General features: G+C 40.9%; 1 protein-coding gene across 1 annotated transcript in view; it reads right to left on the bottom strand.

Annotated features, from left to right (window-relative positions):
- Positions 1–6,191: 6,191 nt before the first annotated feature.
- The window catches only part of LOC112445031 (fibroblast growth factor 13-like), a 75,017-nt gene continuing 62,000 nt past the window's right edge, over positions 6,192–19,208 (bottom strand). Inside the window, 2 exon segments of the mRNA XM_024988473.2 lie at positions 6,192–7,598; positions 8,906–9,104. Coding sequence (XP_024844241.1) covers positions 7,462–7,598; positions 8,906–9,104 — 336 coding nt within the window. The 3' untranslated portion in view covers positions 6,192–7,461.

Here is a 19,208-nt window from a genome sequence, read left to right on the forward strand (position 1 = left end):
TGAAGCATGGTGGGGAGGTTATTCTCTTCCCAAGCATCTCTTGCATGCATAGCAGGGGCTCTGCCTCCTCTTGTCCAGCTACACTAGTCTAATTAATGTTTTCTGGACATTCAATGCTTTTTAATGACTCTATGTTTTGCTTATATTGGTTTTTGGTCCTAGAGTCATCTATATTACCTTTCTAACTGTTGAAGTCCTATTTGTCTTTTAAGACTCCACTCAGATGAACTCCTCTTTGAAACTTTTTCAATTTCTCTAATCAATTTTCTTCCACCGCTGTGTTTTCCTGACACCTTGATTATATGTATTACAGTGTTTGTCCTAATCTGACTAAAGTTGATAGTTGCACGTCTGTTGACTATTTTAGACTGAGAGTTTCTGGAAAGCAGAACCTGTGTATTTGGTTTCTAGCATGGTTTAGTCACATGATATTCTACTTGATATGGGTGACTTCAAGGATATTTGGATATCTCCTCACTGAAACTTCCATAAGAGTAGGTAGCAGGACTCTATTTAGTGCCCTACGCACTACATACACACACCATAGGGAAGTGTTTTGTGTGGATTTGGCATACAGCACATTGGTGAATGTAATGATGATGTACTTTGAAATGTCCCTAAGACCCAGGAAACTCAAATGTTGTGTAAGCTGTTTTGTTCAGCTGTTTTATATTAAAGGGAAAACTGTAGTACAGCCAGTCTTTGAGAACTAATTGATCCTAGTTTTGCAACTTTTAAAGAAGAAAAGAACACTTGGGTTGGAACCATCCGGTTTGTATTATACGAGGGTATTAGTGATGCGGAGGTTTACATATATGAAGAATGTAAAACTGCATAGTTATTTCCAGTTGGAGTTCCACTTTACTAATCCCAATAAGGAAGGAAAATGTCCCCACTGCTCAAACCCTAAAATATCTTTTTTTCTGCAAGATTCACTCAGTGTCAATCCATTTATCCTTGCCTGCATGCTTTCTCCAGACCTCAGTCATGTGCTGCGGTGCACTGAAGGCTTATAAGGTAAAAAATATCCACTGAGCCAACAAGCTGAGAAATTGACTCCAAGGAGCTGAGTTTTTACTCAGTCATTACCCTTGTACATTTCTCTTACTCTAAGTGTTAACTTTGCAGAATTGAAAACAAATTGAGAGCACACAATTATTTAGAGTACAGAATGTACAGACATGCTAACATGTTGTGGGGACAAATCTGAACAATTCTCCTTAGTGAAAAGAAGTGTCATAGCTGGCAGGACAGCTTCAGAAGCCAGGGGGCACTATTTTTTAAAATCTGATTTTATTCTTCCTAGTATTTTTTTGAAGTATAGTTGACTTATAATATTATGTTAGCTTCAGATGTACAATATAGTGACTTGAAATTTTTACACATTATGATCACTATGATCATAATGAATTTAGTTACTATCTGTCCCCACACGCAATTATTAAAGTATTATTAGCTCTATTCATTGTGCTGGACATTACATCCCCATGACTTGTTTATTTTACAACTGAAAGTTTGTACCTCTTAATCCCTGGCATCTATTTTGCACAACCCCCACCTCCTTCCCCTCTGGTAACCACCAGTGTGCTGTCTGTACCTATGAGTCTATTTTTGTTTTGTTTGCTTTTTCCATGTTGTCACAAATGGCAAGATTTCATTTTTTTCATGGCCGAGTACTATTGCACTGTATATTTATATGCCACATCCTCTCTACCCATTCATCTACCAATAGGCACTTAGGTTGCTTCCATATTTTGGCTACTGTAAATAGTGCTGCAATAAACTTAAGGGTGCACATATCTTTTTTTAGGTTATCTTATTTACATTCTTTTTTGAATTGAACTGTAGTTGATTTACAATGTTGTGTTGGTTTCCTATTGTAGCAAAGTGATTCAGTTATATATATACATCTGTATATATATATGTGTGTATATATATATATATATATTCTTTTTCAGATTCTTTAAAATGAGTGTTTTTGTTTCCTTTAAGCAAATATGGAGAAATGGAATTGTTGGATCATATGGTAGTTCTATATCTTGAGGAGTCTCCATATTGTTTTCCATAGAGGCTGCACCAATTTACATTCCCACCAACAGTGTAGGAGGGCTCCTGCTTCTCCAGTCTCACCAATGCTTATTATTTCATGTCCTTTTTGTAACAACTGTTCTGACAGGTGTGCGGTTAGGTATCTCACTGTGATTTTGATTTGTATTTCCCTCATGACTAGTGATGTGGAGCATCTTTTCAGGTACCTGTTGGCCATCTCTGTCTTGAGTCCTGGTTTTTTAAACTTGGCTGTCCCAGTGTCCCTATGGAATAGACATATGTTATCCTCCCAGAGAAACAGAGCATTTCTGAGAATCTTTGGGGTCACATCTCTGTATGTGTGTGTGTGTGAGTGTGTGTGTGAAGTGACTGATGAGAGACAGAGAGGCAGAGTGTGTGAAACAAAATTAATAGAAAAGAAGAGATTGCATTGATATTTGGTAAATTCGTTTGGAATCCTCATATTGAAAACCAGCCATATTGGGTGTTCTAGAAAGACTGCATGCATAATGACAGAATTGCAGCTGTTACAAACCTCTTCAAGAATGCCCACGTAGAAGTGGAAACATCCCCGGAAGATGCCCTGTACTTTCCTTTATTTTTTTTATTAGAGTAAGTGTGATGAAGAAAATACCAGACATTTGTATTCATGTGTATTAGCAAAAGGGCTGACTTATTTGGCATAGAATATTGCTCTCTGTGTAGCAGATTCAAACTAACCTCTAAAAAGTAGCACAATGTTTAGAGATTAAAAAGGTCCAGGATGTGATGATTCATAAAAGATCAGATCAGATCAGTCGCTCAGTCGTGTCCGACTCTTTGCGACCCCATGAATCGCAGCATGCCAGGCCTCCCTGTCCATCACCAACTCCCGGAGTTCACTGAGACTCATGTCCATCGAGTCAGTGATGCCATCCAGCCATCTCATTCTCTGTCGTCCCCTTTCTCAAAGTGTGGATTCCCCCCCCCTTTTTTTTCTCATTTAGAGCTAAATAGGAATCCAGAATTTAAGGCACACTCTGTTGCATGTACCTGCTTGTAGCATTCCCATTCATTAGGGGTAAAGGGCACACCCAAGGTGTCAGAAAAAGTTAGCATGGTTGCCAGGTGGCTTCATTCCAGGATAGCTAAATGCATCAAGCCAAACCCTGGGACCACATGTTTTGGCATATAGCGTGATGAAAGGTATGATAAGTTGTCATTGTCAATAAAGTTAATAATTTGGGGCACAAATGCCTACCCTAGTTACAGCTCTCCACTTGGTTTTGATTGGAAATGGTCATCCATTTTGCCACTACCACATTCCTGTACAGATTCTGGTACTATAATAGGGTGCTGCTATAATCAAGATCTAAAATGTGGAAATGGCTTTAACTAGAGGTTGGAAGAGTTTGAGAAGCATGATAGTAGAAGTCTAGATTGCCTTGGAAAGACTGTTGGTAGGAATATGATGTGCCAGTGAGGGCACATTTCAATTTATCTCATGAATAACACACCTCAACTAAATGAGATTTCTAAGGCACCTGGATGACATTTATTCAAAATGGTCATCAGCCCTGGATTCCGCCATGCCTTCTCCACAGACTGGTTATTAATAATAATCAGTCAGTGTAGATGAAGAGATGATCCTATTGGATATTCATTTCCTCCACTGTGTTCACTTGGATTATGGCTGTTTGGAAAATTTGGATACATGTTGCTGGCTCCTTTGACAAGTTCTTCAGTGAACTTGGAAGAAGGAAATGACAACCCACTCCTGTATTCTTGCCTGGAGAATTCCATGGACAGAGGAGCCTGGCGGGCTACAGTCCATGGGGTCACAAAGAGTCTGACAAGACTGAGTGACTATCACTCCCTCACTCAGTGAACTTGATTGGCTTAGGACCAGGCCAGTGAGGAAGGTGAGGATAAGGGCTACAGATCACTTCCCTGCTCAGTCCTTTAAGGATTCGTGTTCCCTCCAGGTACAAGGGCAACTCTTCGAGGAAAACTTTAGCATTTGTTTTTCAAGAAGCTTGAAGAAGGGTATTGGTTGTTGTTTTCCATATTGTTTCCTAGACTCAATTTGACAAGAAGATATACACTTCTCTGTATATACTCTGTGGATATACACTAACAGAGAGTGTGACTACCTGAGACTGAGTGCAAGCCACAGAGCAGTGGTCTCAGACTGTGGTGGGCGCCCAATTTAGGACATTCCTAGGCCTGGCCTAAAACTGTGGAAGTAGGCCAAATACCTGGGTGGTTCTGGTATCCCCAAAGGCCTGAGTACCATTGCTCTACTGCAGGGTTACTATGGGCTCTGTGAAACTGCCTCCATGGTCAAAGAAGCAGCAGTTCACCCTAGCAGTTCTCAGTTAAGCAGGCTTCCTTAACACAGAACTTTCTAGAATTCAATGTTCTAATACACAGTTTCAATCCTGAAGGATACTGTGTGTGCCAGTGGTTCTCAAAGTATGGTTCCCCAGGAGCAGCAGCCTTACCTGGGAACTTAAAGATCCGAAGGCTTGAGTCCACTCCAGACCTACTCAATCAGAAACACTGGAGGTGGGGTCCAGCCATCTGTATCTTACAAGCCCTCTAGGTGTCTACAATGTGGACACATATCTGCGAGCCAATAGTCCTTGTGGTGTTTTTCCAAAACTTATTTCATCAAACATTTGGCACAGCTAATGTTTCCAACCACGAGAAACGTTTCTGGTGTTTATGTGTGTGTGTGTGAATGTGTATGTAATGAAGGTATGTGAAAGTATGGCTGTTTGTGGTGAGGTATTTTTGGAGGTCAGTTTAATTATTGACTTATTTAAAGATCACCTTCGGTTAAAAACAACGTGAGTCAGCTCATAGAGAATGCTGGGAAAAAAGGATTATTCCTGGGCATTTTGGCCACTTCTAATTTATGCCAGGCTTCCCTAAGACTCCAAGGTACTGACTTGTTTGTTACCAACAGACCTATGCTATTCTTGAGCAATGAAAAAGGAAAAGCTGCAAGGAAACTCGTCAATAATCAAATTTTAAAGTCCTTGGAGCAAGACTGAGACAATGCAGTACTTTTCTCTATGGATTGAAAATTAGGAAGACTGAATAGAGGGGGGCAAGGCTGAGTGAGTCTGGTTATGGCATAGGGTACCCAGGCTCCTGTCCAAACTGGGCAGGCAGCATCTTTCATGTAGCTGGACCCAAGAGCTCTGGCACGATGAGGGCTTAAGACAGGATCACAAGGTGACTGAACTGGGCTGGGTTGGCCTAGGCTAGGAGCTCCTGCTGAATCCGGCCCTGATGTCTTAGGAATCAGCAGCCTTCCTTTGTGCAAAAGCATGCTGCTTGGGGCCCCAGGAACTTTATTTGATGGATGCCAATTATGTTTCACCTGTTCCTCCACTCTCACCTTCCTACATGGTCGACTCCTGAAGCATCATGACCAGGCGATGGCAGCTTTGGGGAGATAGTGAAAAGTCATCAACACTGACAATGTTTATGGTGACCCAAATGTATGCATCTGTCAACTCAACAAAGACACTCTATGTGCACTTTATTGTAAGTTGTATATGATGCAAAATACTGCAAATGGACACCAAACTCTAGTTACTGAAATGCATACCAAATTATGAGGAAGTGTACAGATATCTGTAGTTGATTTTGAAACGTATCACAAATAAGATGGAGTGATGGATGGATAGATGTACAGTATAGTAGTATGTGAATATTTGAACACAGGTGTAGGTTTACCAGCATTCACTGTAACATTCTATTTTTAACTTATGGTTTGAAATTTTAATAAAAAAAGAAAATAGCTATGTTCAGTTCTCAGAGATGGAAAAGACTTGAGATATTTAGTCCCGTGCCTTTCCTCTATGGAAAGAAATGAGCATCAGAGAGGGGGAGATGACAGTGTGAACAGCAGGGTACTAGAATATAGATCCTTTTTTACAGTTCATCACTGAATGGGAATGAAAATTCTTCTGTTCCAGCCTGCAGTTCAAGTATAACAATTACACTTTTAAGAGTATTCATGCGAATATAAATCTCTAGACTGTAGATTATCTGAAGGTGGTGATCAGATGTACATAATTCAGTGTGTAACTCCAGTTTCTACCACAATTCACGGCACATAATGGACACAGTAAATACACGTTAAGGGATTTTTCTTTGAATGAATATAAAGAGTTTATTCGGTGCGTATCTGGGTATACAACAACAAATATTAAACAACTTTTTTTTAAACTGTTTTGTGCACAGGACAGAAAACTGCCTGTACATGCTATGTCCACTTTTGGAACACAGATTTTAACAATTATTAATGCACAAAATCTTACATATCATGCAACTCTATGCCAAGATTCCAACTTTCTTCCATGCAACAGATATGAAGATCTAAATGGAAACCTAGCTAAGTCTTAAACACTTTTCCAGAAGCAGGTATAAGTATATGTTGTTTAGGGGTAACCAGTCTTAACATTTCCTTGTACACAATATTCACGTGCCAAATACAATGACAGAGGGACTCATACGTATACAGATAAGACATTTCTTATTTTAACAACACAAAAGACAACATCACAGTTCCACAGTTACTGTCTTTACATAAGAAGCCACAATAATAGTTTAACATGATAACACAAATGGAATTAAGAGAAAACTACACTTGAGGATAATCTTTATTTTTAAGTAATCTTTACTGACTGGGGTTGACAACACAACACAACACAACACAATTTCTACGCACAAAGTACAGCACAAGAACTTGACCAGAATACTATGAATCTAAAGGGGAAAAAATGGTAAAATCATAAGAACCTTGAGCCTGAGATGCCAATTCAGCTTCAACCCTGAATTTGGTTGAATTGGATTAAGTGACAGAGAGTCAATAGAACCATTGAATTTCAGAAATCATAAAACTGCAACGTAAAGAATACATATGAATCAAGCATAGATAGAAAACATTAAGCCAAGAAAACAACACAGTTCACAGAATTTTGTTTGCCCCTACAAAACACGGAAGCAGTTAATTTTGTTCTGTTTTCTTTTTTGTTTGTTTTTGAAGAACAATGATGGTCTTTTCAATTGTCTTGGTTGGAGAGCAAATTTTTCTTAATCAGCATTAGTGCTGTGAAATGTTTTTGGTTTGTCTTCCCCTAAGCAGAGGTGAGATCATGAGAAAATTGGGCAGTCCTTCTCCCAGATTTAGTTCACTGATCAGGCTCGGCACTGTTTTTTTGCACAAGCTTGATCTAAATTATGGGGCTTTTGGATGGATGAGAAGGTTTGATGGCAGATTAGAATAGTGAACTCTGCCTTGTTTGTTTGGTAAACGTCATTGACAAATCTCAACTTTCGGGTGAAGGACTGCTAGAATTCAACAGCACCTGGAGGTAAGGTTCTGTTACAGAGCCCTTGTTTTGCCCTCACTGGCTACGTTGATTCATTGTGGCTCATAGACTTGCCTCCGTTCAGCACACCGGAGACACTTCTGCTCTTGGTCGGGGTCCCACTTCCAGATCGGGAGAACTCCGTGAGGTCATGCAGAGACGGCTCCTTGTACATGGCCACTACAAAGCATAGAGACACGGCGTCAGAGGCCATTGCACTGGCCCTCAGCTTTCCTTCTACCCCCTGGGCCTCTCTGCTGGAGGCCAAACCTGAGAAATGCTGCTTTCAAAGACTCAGTAGAGTCTTTGGACCAGATGAAGCAAAAGCCAGTCTTGGTACAGAGGTGTGTAGAGAATTCTAATGCCTTATTTCCATCACTGATGGTTTTATATGAAAAGTGAAAGTGAAAGTCACTCAGTCGTGTCTGGCCCTTTGCAACCCCATGGACTACACAGTCCATGGAATCATCTAGGCCAGAATACTGGAGCAGGTAGCCTTTCCCTTCTCCAGAGGACCTTCCCAACCTAGAGATTGAACCCAGGTCTCCTGCATTGCAGGAGGATTCAAGTAATCTGGCTCTAGAAAATGTGCTGTCAAAGGGCGCTGTGGTGACTTGACTGGGCAGACTGCCCCTCTGGTAAACTGCTCTTCTAACCTCGAGCCAGTAACCTCTTGAAGGGCTTGCTCTCCTTTGTCTGGATTTTCTATCCCCTTCCCACTGTGTCTCACTCCTTCTGTCATCCCTACTTCCTGTAGCCCATTCCTATCCCTCAAACTTTCTCACTTGCTCTGTGTGTGTGTGTGTGTGTGTGTGTGTGTGTGTTAGTTTCTCATTCGTGTCCAACTCTTTGTGACCCCATGGACTGCAGCCCACCAGGCTCCTCTGTCCATAGAATTCTCCAGGCAAGAATACTGGAGTAGGTGACCATGCACTCCTCCAGGGGAATCTTCCCAATCCAGGGATCAAACCCACATCTCCTGCATTGGAGGCAAATTCTTTACCAATTGAGCCACGATGGAAGCCCTCTCACTTGCCACCAGGCTTCTAATAATGACCGAAAAACAAAACCGTGAAGGAAAACTGTTGGGACAACATTGTTGGGCCCAAGGAGGTTTCCAATAAGTGTTAAGTGTGCACGCATTTGAGCATCTGTATTTCTAACTATTTTGGCCTATCTTGAGGTTCTTGGCTGTCCGGGAGTTAGCAATTAAGCTATTTCCACGTAAGTAAGGTGTTACCACATGTAGATATATTGGGTTGGCCAAAAGTTCATTTGGATTTGGCCAAAATAAACTTTTTGGTCAACTCCAATCAGGAGATTAGATGTTCCCATCTACGCTTTAATGTTCTTTTTAAGTGTAAAATTTTACCAAATTTTTGTATAAATGCCTCAGGATGGAAGGATTAGGTTCCACTTTCAAAATAAAGGATTAATTTCCATACCGATACTCATTTCATCCACAGCTGGTATACTCTCGAGTTTACCTTTCAGTGGTTTGGGCAGAAAGTGAGCTGCAGGCTTGTTCTTCTTTACATGGTTTCCTTTCATGATCTCTCCTTCTTTGTTCAGACCCAGATACCACCCTCGGCCTGACTGCTGCTGACGGTATATCATCGATGAATATGTCACGTAATAATTTTCAAACACTGATTCTTTGAATTTGCACTCAGGTGTGAAATGTTCCTACAAGAAAAGTAAATAAACAAAAGCTCAATATTTACAGCTATGAATTTCATGGAGAACCATATGGTATTGCCCTTCAGGAGTTTAGGACATACTTTGTTAAAGCTTGTTAAGACTGGCATTCTATTTTAACAGCAGAAACTATTATCATTGGAAACTGAGACTATATATAACATTTCATGTGATGCTTTATAAAAAGCCCTAACTGCAAGGGCTACTGATCAATAATTAGCTCTCTTTGTAATAAGGTAATGGAAAACTGAGAACCAGTCACATAAGTGTAATGTATTGGACAAATAGAGGAGCCAAAGATTGAAGAGACAAGCATAACACTGTCACATGGAGTTTTGTTCCTTTCAAGATTAAATTTGAGAAATAAACATCTCATCCTTATACTTAATTTTCATAGATTGTCCAGTTACTATATGCTATAATTTTCAATCACCCCAGGCTGAAATCTGTGTTACAGTGTTACAATGCTGAATGCCTAGATTTTTAAAGAGATGCTACTAAGAAAGACTAACTTTCACTTTTAGATAAACTAAACTGAAATTTTCAGATCATTGGACCTTGACTTAAAAACAGAAAAAAAAAAGTCCCTCATCACCCCATCCTTGCCTTACAGTAACATTTCACACAAATCAATATAGAAGCAAGGAATTTACTTGCAGACATGAGAGAGCAGACATGAGAGAGCACCCCAGGGGATTTTGAACCTGACAATGTGATTTTCTGCCATGTACGTGACCATGTTTTCTTTGGACTTCCCCATACAAATGAAAGGTTCCTGACCCAACAGACTGTTTCTGAAAACAAACAAAACCAGAAAACCTTCTTTTAAGCTTTGCAATATGTGCATTATACAATAAATAGCTAGGTAAAATATCCATTTGTAGACAATGAAATGAACAGCATATTTTAACCTCTAAATAATCTGCAGGGTGGCAGTGGGTCCACTTGGAGTCCAAGATAATGAGGAAAATGCTAAGTGAGTTTCCTATGACAGTGACACCAAGGATGCCCTTTGATTCTTGCTATTTTGCTGGGATCTTATCAGGAATAAGTTTTGATAAAACCTGAAAAAAAAAAAACCCACCTTGCAACAAAATATTGCAATCTCTCCGGACACCTGTCCTTTGGGAACGATACTTACCTTCATTTTCATGTTAGGTAGCATTCCAAGCAAAGTATACTATCTGAGCAACAGTATCAGAGAATCACTTCAGCGAAGAGAGACAGATTCCTCAAATGAGGCAGCTTTTTTTCTTAATGTTAAATAATTGAACACTTTTCTTTTTTCTGGAAATCCACAAAATCTGTTTCACTCAGTAATTTCACTGGTTCTTCCATCTGGCTTCCAGAGCGCCTGGAACAGAGTCATCTTTTGGGATAATTTCAGCCTAGGGGCATACTTAGTAGAGACTCAGAAGACTCACACAAATTCAACCTACTCAAGAAGCAATGTACTTTGAAGGCAACTATCACAGGGTAGGAACCAAAGCGTTCTATTTATGGGCTGTGAACACTCCTCTTTGTAGAATTCTCAACATAGGGAAAGCCAAGGTATGCCTACAAAGAAATATGACTAAAATAGTCTCCACGTGTTCTCCAGGGATGAGCACGATTGCATAGAATGTTGGTTTAGCCTTGCCTAGAGTAAAATGACAACTCCATGTGGCATTTAAAATTCTCCACAATGTAGTCATTACCATGCCTTCAGTCTGTGCCTTTGTGCCTTTATAGACCCCATTCATGTCATTTCCTGGATCTCTCTACCAACTGGCTTTCCTGTCATTCCTCAAGGTTGAGCTCAAATATGACTGCCCCTGAAATCATATATGACCTCTCCTAAACAAAGCTAGAGGAGGTGATGCAATTCCAGTTGAGCTATTTCAAATCCTGAAAGATGATGCTGTGAAAGTGCTGCACTCAATATGCCAGCACATTTGGAAAACTCAGCAGTGGCCACAGGACTGGAAAAGGTCAGTTTTCATTCCAATCCCAAAGAAAGGCAATGCCAAAGAATGCTCAAACTACCGCACAATTGCACTCATCTCACATGCTAGTAAAGTAATGCTCAAAATTCTCCAAGCCAGGCTTCAGCAATACATGAACTGTGAACTTCCAGATGTTCAAGCTGGTTTTAGAAAAGGCAGAGGAACCGGAGATCAAATTGCCAACATCCGCTGGATCATGGAAAAAGCAAGAGAGTTCCAGAAAAACATCTATTTCTGCTTTATTGACTATGCCAAAGCCTTTGACTGTGTGGATCACAATAAACTGTGGAAAATTCTGAAAGAGATGGGAATACCAGACCACTTGACCTGCCTCTTGAGAAATCTGTATGCAGGTCAGGAAGCAACAGTTAGAACTGGACATGGAACAACAGACTGGTTCCAAATAGGAAAAGGAGTATGTCAAGGCTGTATATTGTCACCCTGCTTATTTAACTTCTATGCAGAGTACATCATGAGAAACGCTGGGCTGGAAGAAGCACAAGCTGGAATCAAGATTGCTGGGAGAAATATCAATAACCTCAGATATGCAGATGACACCACCCTTATGGCAGAAAGTGAAGAGGAACTAAAAAGCCTCTTGATGAAGGTGAAAGAGGAGAGTGAAAAAGTTGGCTTAAAGCTCAACATTCAGAAAACGAAGATCATGGCATCTGGTCCCATCGCTTCATGGGAAATAGATGGGGAAACAGTGGAAACAGTGTCAGACTTTATTTTTCTGGGCTCCAAAATCACTGCAGATGGTGACTGCAGCCATGAAATTAAAAGACGATTACTCCTTGGAAGGAAAGTTATGACCAACCTAGATAGCATATTCAAAAGCAGAGACATTACTTTGCCAACAAAGGTCCATCTAGTCAAGGCTGTGGTTTTCCCAGTGGTCATGTATGGATGTGAGAGTTGGACTGTGAAGAAAGCTGAGTGCTGAAGAATTGATGCTTTTGAACTGTGGTGTTGGAGAAGACTCTTGAGAGTCCCTTGGACTGCAAGGAGATCCAACCAGTCCATTCTAAAAGAAATCAGTCCTGGGTGTTCATTGGAAGGAATCATGCTAAAGCTGAAACTTCAGTACTTTGGCCACCTCATGTGAAGAGTTAACTCATTGGAAAAGACTCTGATGCTGAGAGGGATTGGGGGCAGGAGGAAAAGGGGACGACAGAGGATGAGATGACTGGATGGCATCACTGACTCGATGGACATGAGTCTGAGTGAACTCCGGGAGTTGGTGATGGACAGGGAGGCCTGGTGTGCTGCAATTCATGGGATTGCAAAGAGTCAGACACAACTGAGCGAGTGAACTGAACTGACTGAAATCAGAACCGATGACACATATATTTGTGTTCCCAGGAACTCTTATCTCCATCTCTGGCATGGCCCCGTGACTCGGACATGTGCATGCTTGGCTCTGGAAGACAAGGAACTTGTCTTTTATTTCTGAATCTGCCTTTCAGCCATCAGTGACTGATCATATTGCCTAGTTTACTGAACACAGTAAACCATCCAGTTATTGTTTACAGCAGGGGTCCCCAACACCTGGGCCACAGACCAGCACTACTCCGTGGTCTGTTAGGAATTGGGCTGCAGAGAAGGAGGTGAGCAAGCGAAGCTTCATCTGTATTTACAGCCACTCCCCATTACTCACATTACTGCCTGAGCTCTGCCTCCTGTCAGATCAGCAGTGACATTAGATTGTCATAGGGGGGCGAAGACTACTGTGAACTGCGCATGCAAAGGACCGAGGTTGTGCACTTCTTAAGAGAATCATCCTGAAACCATGCCCCGCTCCCTCCCCAGCCCTGTCTTTGGAAAAAACTCTCTTCCACGAAACCAGTCCCTGGTGCCAAAAAGATTGGGGACCGATGGTTTACAGGATTTGCATTGCAGAGGTTCAGATTGACGTATTGGAAACACCGGGATTCAAAAGTATCAACCCAGTAAGAAGTCTGCAGGGAATTTCCTGAATACCACAGAATGAAATCAGCTGTATGTAGATGGAGGCTGTCATTTCAGGGACAAATCCTGTTTGTGTGACTTCAAATCTGTTCAGAATAACAGATACTACACAGATACTGGCACCTCCAACATGCGGAGGAAAAAAAAAAAAAACTTGGCAATTGTTACAACTATTGGAAAATGGCAAGGAAGGACTCAATGAACTGAATGCTCTGTCACATCCTGGCAATTTCTTAGTCATCACCACTAAATCTGGACTCAAGAACTCAGTAGAGAGGGAGGAAAATGAGGCCAAAAAAAGAATGTTGAAGCAACCAAAGCAGTGTTCTGTTCTCGGTGTGTGACACTGTCATTTTATCCAGTGCTGAAATGAGTAGGCAGAAGAGGCTTGATTTTTATCAAATGTGGAAAGATGTGAACATCCCACCCAACACAGGAAGGGCCACCAAAGGGAAGAGGGGTAGAGCTACATCTCTGTGTCTCAGCAGCGGTTCACAGAAATAATAGAAATCGGATTGAACCCTAACCAGAGAAGCCTTATTCACAGAATACCAAGTAGACCTCTGGCAAGCAATCAGTCTTTGATTGATCTGGAGATGATTATTCTTGGTCTGGGAAAAAAGGTACCACAGTGGCCTTGACACTTAGTAGGCATGAAATAGAGGCAGCACTCACTGTACTCTGTATTGAATAGGCATTAGATAAATACTGGCTATCATAATAAATGAATTAAAAAGATGTCAAGCATTCCCTGCACAGCCACGAAGAAATTACTTGACATGAGTACAAAAGAAAAGGTGCTTTATGTCTTCTAACCTTTCATGCATTGATTTCTCTTAAAAGTTGTTTACCTCTCTTGCATATCTATACTTATTTCAGAGGAATAATGTTAGTAAGGTTCAGAGGAATAACTCTCAAAAAAAAATTCAATCTTTCTCAACTCTTTTCTGTAATCATCCTCTCTATTCCCCTTAAAGTCCAAGGTTAGTTTTTTCCGCAGTGATTACCTAACTTTTTTATCCACAGAATCCATACCAGTTAATGACAGTGATTATATTTTGAGTAAAGAATGAAAAATCTACATTTGCAGAATGAACAGATCCAGGAGCAAAACCTAACAGTACAATTATTTTTAACCAATTAATTCACTATTAAGGGCAATATAGGTCTTTGAAGGTTTACCACTAACAAGATGAAAACATCTGAAACCCTCAACATCAGGTCAATAGAGCATATTAGAGAATACTTAGAGCTACAGATGGTGATGGTCAGCTGCCCTCAGTGGGGCATATTAGACTTCCACACAGACTTTAACAATCAAGTGAATAAGGCATTCATGCAATCAATAATGCAGGATATACGCAAAGAGCCCCCCAGATCCAATGGTGTGCTAGAAAGCAACTTTGTCCCAGAAGAAAGGCTCTGGACCTGGGATAGCAATTTACCCTGGTGCCTTGAGTTGCCTCTGGCACCAAGGGCACAGGATGGAGGGGATAAAATAGCTCTCTGGCCTCTTGGAGCTGGGGCCAGGTCAGAAGAAGCATGGGCTGTGATGGTAGCTTCCCGGAAGGGAGCCTACTAAGGGCCTCATCACTCCGCAGGGGATGTGAAGCTATATCCTCAAGAAAGTCAAAGTGTTAGTCATTCGGTCATGTCCGACTCTTAGCAATCCCATGGACTGTAGCCTGCCAGGCTCCACTATCCGTGGAATTCTCCAGGCAAGAATACTGGAGTGGGTTGCCATGCCCTCCTCCAGTAGAGCCATAACCCAAATGGCAAGAGCTCAAAACCATCTGTATATCATGTACATCATCTCCACATGCTAAACACGTCCACAATACCACAGTGCACACACCCATGGCTAAGTTTCTTCTTGATTAAAAGAAGTCATTGTGGGGGTGGGGGGTGGGCTTCTGTGGTGGTCCAGTGGTTAAGGCTTCACTTTCCAATCTGACAGGTATGCATTCGATCCCTGGTTGGGGAGCTAAGATCCCACCAGCCAAATAACCAAAACATAAAACAGAAGCAATATTCTAACAAATTCAATAAAGACTTTAAAAATGGTCCACATTAAAAAAAAAAAGTCATTTGGCAAACACACACCGTAATAGCAGCGTTTTCATACTTTTGCCCCCAGCTTTTGTACTTGCAGCTATGCTACCAACCGACAGGGTGGCAGTGTTCTACTTGAGTTTGTACCTCACTAGGCTTTGAGGGGGAGAAGGCAATGGCACCCACTCCAGTACTCTTGCCTGGAAAATCCCATGGGTGGAGGAGCCTGGTGGGCTGCAGTCCATGAGGTCTCGAGGAGACGGACACGACTGAGTGACTTCACTTTCACTTTTCACTTTCATGCACTGGAGAAGGAAATGGCAACGCACTCCAGTGTTCTTGCCTGGAGAATCCCAGGGATGGGGGAGCCTGGTGGGCTTCCGTCTATCGGGTCGCACAGAGTCGGACATGACTGAAGTGATGTCCTTAGCAGGCTTTGAGGATTTAGGAATATCGTGAATGCTTTGAACACATTTCTCTCAAAAGAAATCTTTTTTAAAAGGGCAGTGCTGATTTCCTTGGATCTCAAGAGACCAGCAGAGTCTCCTTAGGTTGTCCATATATAAAATGGCAACACAGAGGTCCTAGGCTGTTGAACAAAGCATGAACACTGAATATAAGTTTTCGCACATGTAGACACTATGTGAACTGCACAAATCCTGGTAGAGATGAATGTGTCTCCATACATTTTGCTCTATTCACATGTCACATTTTTATTGGCATCATAGAACACAGAAAAACAGTGTGTAAGTCGATGAGTGAGCATTTAAAGAAACTTTTAAAAATGAACTCAATAAAACATAATTTCTTCTTTTCAGCAAGTTCTAGAAACATAACTAATCTATCTCGCCCTTTACTTCTCTCACTTCCTTCTCTCTTCTGGCCACATTTTCAGTAGCCTGACGATCCAATTAATTTAACAATTACTGCCAAGAGCAAGGGTCACTCTTCTGATTCTCAGCCATGTTCTGATGACAATTATTTTCTAGATTTAAAGTTAGCAGCTTATACAAACAGGTCTGACTTGTGTGTGTCAATTATTCCCCAGCCTAATGAAAATAATATGCAGATTAACATTAGATTTTCAACTGTTTAAAAAAATAAAACAAAATAGAATCTAAAATATAAATCATACCCATAGCGGGTGACCCCATAACTACCTATATTCTCTATATAAGCTTCCCTTCTATCGGTGATTTCAAAATCCAGGATTAATTATTATATTCAGGACTTTGATGTTCTCTCTCAGGGTATATTTGATGTGAATGAACTTCATTATTACTAAGATCAAAGCACGGGAAGGGAGAGGTTGGAGAAGAAGGAATCAATACTTAGCCAGTTCACTGTAGCTAAACAAAATTATTAATTCATGATAAACAGAGTTTGGTTTGTTCACTCAAATATTCCCTGGACTGTGGAATACTTGAGGGCAGCTCTGAGCATGGGGCCTGGCTTAGAGTCAATGATCAATATATATCTAATGAAATAAACAAAGAAAAGAATGGGATTTCATAGGAAGAGGACTTGGGAGATAGCTTATACAGGTCCAAAAAAGGGTTAAACGTGGTGGGATATGAATAGAGGGCTGTTTGAGAGGAGAGACTGACAAGTCAGAACTTGCCTGCCAGGGCAGAAAGAGTAGGTGATAAAAGGAGGAAAGCAGCCTACAGATAAATTCAATTTAAAAAACTGCAGAGGGAGGAGAGAAAGGGAAGGACGGAGGGAGGGAGACAGAGAGGAAGGAAGAGAAGAGGGACTAATAAAGACAAAACCGAAGCTGAAGCTCCAAGAATAAAGAGATTTTCTGGTAACCAAGATATAGGCATTAAACTCATACTCTTGGTCTTTGGCTCTGCAAACAGCTAAAGACTGCAACTAAATTCTGTTCACTTGATTTCTGTAAAAAGGTGAGGAGGTGGGGTGGGGACCAGTCCTGGTGATCGTACTGGATGGTTGGACAAGGAGGCAATGAGATGATGTATGTGAAAGAAGCTCTGAGAATTGTAAAGCCCCATAAACATGAAATGTGTGATTACTTCTGATAATACATGCCCAGAAAACCAAGGTAAAATAAATACATTCTCTCTTCTTTTCAAGGTTCTTCTGCACTCTGGAATCAATTTCTAAAGAAAGGATCTGCCTATATTTGTTTTATTGCCATGGAAGGAGATAAATTCTGCCCCAAATGAGGACTGCACGTGAATGACACTCGGTGTTTAGCGTTCTCCTCCAAGCTTGGCTCCCCCAAAACTGTTTTGCTTCCTTCCATTTGTCATTTTGGTCTGCAGTCGGCTGAAAAGGCTGCAGTGCTTCAAGCCACAGCACTAAAGAGATGAAGTACTGAAAAATAGGCTTCATGAAATACCACGTCACAAAATGACTTCAAAGTACACGTGCTAACTGGCAACTGTTTGCAATGCAACAAATCATAATTAAGAATATGTACATGGGACTATTTCTCCTCATATGGTTATAGTGAAACTTCTCAGTAGCATTTTTGTATTCCAAGGTATCTAATAGACATTTTCATTGACCTTATGTTGAGTCCACAAAATAGGGCACCCCGGTATTGCCTTTCTTCAACTCTTAACAAACAAAAATGAAAAAAAAAAAAAAAAAAAAAGGAAATTTTAACGAGATTGTCAAGCAATGGCTTGTATAAACAGAATTAGGATGCAGATATGACCACATTTTGGCCCTGGGGTTCACTGAGTCCTTTGTATTGGCTTGTTCTAGATTTTCATCTATTTCTGTAGAGCAGTCTCATGAAATATTGAATTTTACAATTCGTTTTATAAAATACACAGAAATAAGCTAGAATAAAGCAGGAATCAAAACAAAAACACTGCATCCCTTACAGAGCCTAAGAAGGGTGATTTTTGTTGTGGTTAAAAATAAATGATTCTTTTAAAAAAAAAGAAAAGAAAAAAAAGACCCTAAGGCCTCACTCAGCTCCAAACCTGGTCAGCAGATACATTCTGAAATGGAAGTAACTTGCTGACGTTTGTGATGAAGAAGTGGGATAGGCCACACATCTCCAGGGCTGTGTGATTGGTCCAAGACAGTGTCAGTCTGGTCCAAGCCTTGCAGAAGAATACAGATTGGCTAGGAATCCAATTAGGGAGCAGAAGAGAGATTTCATTTTACATAAGATATTACAGAGACTATGTGGCCATCATACTTTCTTTAAAAATCTTACTAGATTAAATCTTACTGCTGAACACAAATCTGTGCATGGAAAAGCATTTTTTTTCAAGTGAAGAACACTTCTCTAAAGTATCTTTCTCCAACTTTTTTTTGTCTATGATGTGTATTAATGCGCAGTGTTGGTTTTTCTTATAAGCAGGGCTGAACTATGTGCTTTGAAAGGGGAATCAAATATCAGATATGATCTCTAAAAAGAAACTTTCCTGTCTTTTGGCTGGTTACTGGAATTAATCTGTGACTATTAGCTAGCTATTCTCCATTACTGTGATGCTTTCTAATTTGTGGCAGGATTCTTCTGTAGAAGAACTTCAGAAAGAAAAGTGAAAGTGCTAGTCACTCAGTCATGTCTGACTCTTTGTGACCCCTATGGACTGTGGCCCACCAGGCTCCTCTGTCCATGGGATTCTCCAGGCAGGAATACTGGAGTGGCTTGCCGTTCCCTTCTCCTGGGGATCTTCCTGACCCAGGGATCAAACCCAGGTCTCCAGCATTGCAGGCAGATTCTTTACCATTTGAGCCACTGGGGAGTCTTCAGAGCAGGATCTAAACCCATCAGCAAGAGAATGACTTTGGAAGAATTTGTAGTCACCAAGTGAATAAACTTTTAGGTTGTATTTTAGATAGCTCTTCCAAGCTTCTGCCCAAATGTTCAAAGCCTGGGAACTGTGAAAACTTTCCCTAGACATCCAACAAACTGTCATGCAAAGAAGAAAGGTTCTTTCTGCATAGATCAACTGAAAAAACTCTGGCAAAGTAGGTGGCCTATTAAAACTAAAATTGTACCCAGGTGGGTGCATCTGGCCACTGTGAGGGTGGTAATTCTGATTTGTGTTGGATAGTGGTTGAGTTAGATTTGATAGGGTCTATCTCTGCAGAA

The sequence above is a fragment of the Bos taurus genome, chromosome X (assembly GCF_002263795.3).
Source record: "Bos taurus isolate L1 Dominette 01449 registration number 42190680 breed Hereford chromosome X, ARS-UCD2.0, whole genome shotgun sequence".
Taxonomy (NCBI): Eukaryota; Metazoa; Chordata; class Mammalia; order Artiodactyla; family Bovidae; genus Bos; species Bos taurus.